At 32.2% G+C, this 4,893-nt stretch overlaps 1 protein-coding gene across 1 annotated transcript; it reads right to left on the bottom strand.

Moving 5' to 3' along the window:
• Window positions 1-2,608: 2,608 nt before the first annotated feature.
• LOC149262883 (thylakoid soluble phosphoprotein) lies at window positions 2,609-3,199 on the bottom strand. The gene is given in 2 exon segments (XM_089386653.1): window positions 2,609-2,891; window positions 2,894-3,199. Coding segments are annotated over 2 exon segments (303 nt in total). The 5' UTR covers window positions 3,075-3,199; the 3' UTR covers window positions 2,609-2,769.
• Window positions 3,200-4,893: the final 1,694 nt, after the last annotated feature.

Consider the following 4,893-nt stretch of genomic DNA (forward strand, 5'->3'; position numbering starts at 1 on the left):
ATTTTCAAGGGGAAGCTACTCAGCCTGCAGCTGGACCAAGTCCGGGTGAACAACCTGTGAGGGGAATGGATCAAGTTGTGACCAACAGGCTTCCTTTGTACAAGAAAGACATTGAAGCTTGTGAAATTGACAAAGCAAGGCAAGCTGTTGTGAAGGTTGGAAGGGAGGCTCCAAAACAAGGCTAAGGCAAAATTTTGGAGGGTGGTTGTAGCCACTATAACAGGATCCAAGCACCACACAAATAAGAAAGTTGATAGAATACTAGACCAAGTTGGATCAAAAGGCAAAGAGTATAATACAATTATACCTTTTAGATTTAGTATTATTCAATGTTTCGGGAGAAGCTATGTCAAAAGCATTGTGGAACAAGTTAGGGACCTTGTATCAAGCTAAGTCCTTGGTCAACAAATTAAACTCTTACAAAAAAAATTGTATAATCAGAGGATGAAGGATGGAGACTCATTGACATAGCATCTAAATGCCTTCAATACTGTGGTAAGTTAGCTATTATCTGTCGATATTATGATATCAAATGGAGATAAGTGGATCAATTTGTTGTGTTCTTTACCAAACTCATGGGATAGTTTGGCTGTTTCCATATGTAATAATGAAACTACTTTAGGATTTGATGATATAGACTCGTCCTTGTTACTAAAGGAAATGAGATGGAAAAATATGGAAAGTCAAAGCACAAATTCCTTGTTTGTAAGAGGACACTCCTAGAATAGAAATAAAAATAAGTCCTATAAAGGAAGATCTAAATCTCCACGAAAAGTAAGGTATGTTAGATATATGGTTGAAGAAAAGAAGGCGTTGCTAGTGAAGGTGGACAATTTGAAGAATGATGCATATTCATCTATAGAATCTATGAGCACCAAGAAGTTCTTTTGGTGTAGAGAAACAATGGGCATCATTTCCTTGTATTGTTGATCGTGCACTCCTGCAACCCCCTATGTACAATAAAACAAGAAGTAGGAGAATGTTGGGTATGTGTTATATTTTTTTACTCCCCATGATGTATGTTGCATCGAGTGTAACGGGTGTTCGAGGGGGGTTGCAAGGGTAGCGGAAGTCGCCTTGTGTAGGAGTGCCCTCGAAAAACAAATTGAGTAGTATTTTACATCCATTTTTGGAGGTTTTTAGCACATAGTTTTTTTCCTTTAGTAGTTTTGTGATGCATGGTAGTTTAGGTCATGGTTTTCGAGTTTTGGTTAAGGAACTACAATTTTATTCTAATCCAAGGTAAATGGATTAACGGTTTATGGATATCTATATATATATATATATATATATATAGTAAAGAAGAATATATTGAAAAATCTTTATGGCTTTTCTGGTTTGTGTTTCCGTGATGAAACCTTTACCTTAATGTGTGTATTTTCCATTAAATCTTTTTGTTTTATTAAGAATTTGTTTGTAACAATTAATTGTATAGGGTTAAAGCCTACTATAGTTTGGTTGACTAGTTTCCCGTTAATTGAAATTAATTTTTTTCCCTAATTCGGTTAGCTTGGAATTGCAATTTGTTGTTATGCCATAACACCTGAAACAATTCAATCTTGCAATTTATTTTTTCCACCAAATTTCAATTCAATCTTGCAGTTTGTTTTTTCCACTAAAGTTCTAATTTGGATAAGAATCACTTCTAATTGGAAACCTTTGGTCTTTGCTCCAAATTGCATGAATCTCAAGATGATAAATGAGTGCCCTAGAACAAGAAGACACCTTGAATGGAATGTACAAGCTAGGATAATGCTAAATTGTTTAAAAGAACTGCTAGCTATAATGATTACCCCCATCCCACACGTATTTATATATTCATTATATGCATCCTATATCTTTTTTACTATTCAAAAGATTAGTCATTGAACATTGTTACTTTATTATTATTAACTTTATTACTCATGCAATTTTTACAGTGACAATCTTGATAGTACTCTTTACATTATAAATGATACTTCATTGAACATTGTTACTTTATTATTATTAACTTTATTACTCATGCAATTTTTACAGTGACAATCTTGATAGTACTCTTAACTCTTTACATTATAAATGATACTTGTAAATTCGAATAACTCAAATGCATCTATAACACTATGATCATCTGAAATTTTCAAATGCATCTATAACACTATGATCATCTGAAATTTTCACATAATCACTCAGGTCTAAAACTAATGTAAACCTATTTTGATTTCACATCTATCAAATATTGAAAAGGTCCATCCCTATATATACAAATCTAAAAAACAAAATACACATCTTTTAAAAAAAAAAAAAAAACTTTAAATTAACATATCCATAACCATCCTAGATTTATTTACCAATTCCATAACTTATCATCTCTTTCTGAATATGCAGTACAAAGAAACCTTTCCAATTTCATATGTATTTGTAATTTTCAAATAGCTAATCCTATTTTGAAAAATGGTGGATCATGCTTATGGCCCATAAGGTTTTTTAGACTTTTTTACTGAAATTTACCCCGGAGGAAGCAGGAAAATATTTGATGATCGAATCTCAACAAAATGAAAGAGGAATTTCAGATTCTGAAACAATTACCCACTTTTTATAATTTAAGAAGAAATATCAATAACAGCGTACATTAAGAAGAAATATCAATAACAGCGCACATATCTATATGTATATGTATATATTGTTACATAAAGACTCATTTATGAGTAGCTTCTTCTAATAAACGAATAAGCGTAATGGCATTATAATAGTAGGTAGGTTACCAGGTAAAATAAAAAGCGTTCGTTCATGTCATTTCTTGGCAAATAGACCGCCAAAACCTGCAGACTTCTTCTTCTGCGCCTGCTGGGATGATGATGATGGTGGTGCAGTGCCCTTCTTTTTAGGGATTGGACGCCCGTTCTCATCTTTTCCTGCGCTTTTTGCAGAATGGGGTCAGTCTCAAAGAATTGGTCAGGCTTCTGCAATCCGTCGGTCAGCCACTCGATCAATCCTTTCTTTCTGCCCTCATTAGCAGGAGGCTTAGCCGCCGCAGGGAACACAATATTATTATTTTTATTAAGCGGAACAGTGGAGATGAAAAGCAATGATGCCATTTCCTTCTCCTCACGCCACACACAACACGCTACAATCACAATTACAATTGCTGCTCCTCACGCCACACACAACGCTACAATCACAATTACAATTGCTGCTTCCAATTAAGGTCATCAACTCAGTAAGTATTTGAATGGTTGGAATCAACGAAGAGGTGTTGTGCCACACACACGTTATCCACGCCCACCCTCTTCTATTTTATCTTCATTCTTTTAGGATGCCCCACAATCCTTTTGAAATTTAAAACTGAATATAATTTCTTCCCATTTTAGGTTACCCTATTTTCCATCGCATACTTTGTCCTATTTTAAAATTATTAAAACTATATAAATTATATAGGATGCTTGGACTCCCATTTTCAAACTGCTTTTTTTTTATGGTTAATATAATGAGTTAAAAAATATTATATAATTTAATTAAAAATATATGGTAACACATAGCTGAGGTTTAAAACATTTGGAATGTTGATTCATGAGAGGTAGGTTAGTTGGCTGGAGTGGAATTTTATGGGGGAGATAATGTTGATTATGAGAGGTAGGTTACTTGGTTTGAGTGGAATTTTATGGGGAGAGTTAAGGAAGGAAGCTTTTTTTGGTGACATTAAATTATTCCATGAAACATCTCAGAGCAATCATAGTAAATTATAATTAAGGAGACACATTATTGTTAAAAATATCACTTTAAATTATAATTTTCTAGATTCATTGTTGTTAAAGATGTCATCTTAAAGAGTCTAAGCTCAATCATAATAAAGTATAATTTATGGTGACACATTGTTGTTAAAGATGTTAGCTTAAATTATAATTTGCAATTTATGGTGACACTGTTGTAAAAAATGTCACCTTAAATTATAATTTGTGGAGACAAAAAAAAAGTCACCTTACATTATAATTTGCGAAGAAGATTGTTGTTCGAGATGCCACTTTAAATAAATATCTAAGTCCACATGTGATTTACAAAAAAAATATTTCCCCTTAGTAAGTGTGTTCTAACTTAGATTGCTTCATAGCTTTTCATAATAAATTATAATTTGTAAAAACACATTGTTGTTCAAAATGCTACTTTAAAGAAATATCCAATTCTACATACAATTTACCAAAAAATATCTCCCCTTTATGATGTGTGTAGTAAATTCTTTTCATAATATACATACCCCAAATAGCCACTACACAATAAAATTAAAATAGTTAATATGCCCTAAATTATTTCCATAATATACATACTCATGAGGGTGAGGTTGGAGATACAAATTATATTAATTTGCATATTAACTCCCCCACCATACACCAAAAATTAAAAGGGTTAATAAACTCCATCTTGAAATAACCACTTGTGAAGAAATCAAACTTATCCTAACTTTTTAGGAGGTGTACATATCCTTACTCTCATAGTCAATAGTTTGCACTTACCATTAAATACTCTATAACTTCTATAACTGCATTTACCTTTTTTTTTTTTGCTATTCAAACAAGATATGTTACTTTTGCTATAATTATTAATTATTTAGTCTTTCTATTATTTTTTCCTGCTGTTTAGTCTTTCTAATATTTTTTCTAATTATGATTATAATTAGATTAATTTTTAATCTTTTTGTGTACAAATCTTTATAAGGACTTTCCAACCACTTTAAGAAGTCTAAAAACATAGTTCATATGAGAATGTCATTTCATGAGATCTTTTTTTTTTTTTGCTAAGTATGATTAATCTATTATTTACAAAAAAGAGTATTGTTACATCGTTTGAGCAAAGAAAGCCATCATGCCTGAGAGATAGGCCGTTTGAGCTATCCTGCGGGGGGGAATCAGAGAGATACAAACA

Source organism: Pinus tabuliformis, chromosome 6 (genome assembly GCF_031772625.1).
Source record: "Pinus tabuliformis cultivar Carrire ecotype Pingquan chromosome 6, CPIR1, whole genome shotgun sequence".
In the NCBI taxonomy this organism is placed as follows: Eukaryota; Viridiplantae; Streptophyta; class Pinopsida; order Pinales; family Pinaceae; genus Pinus; species Pinus tabuliformis.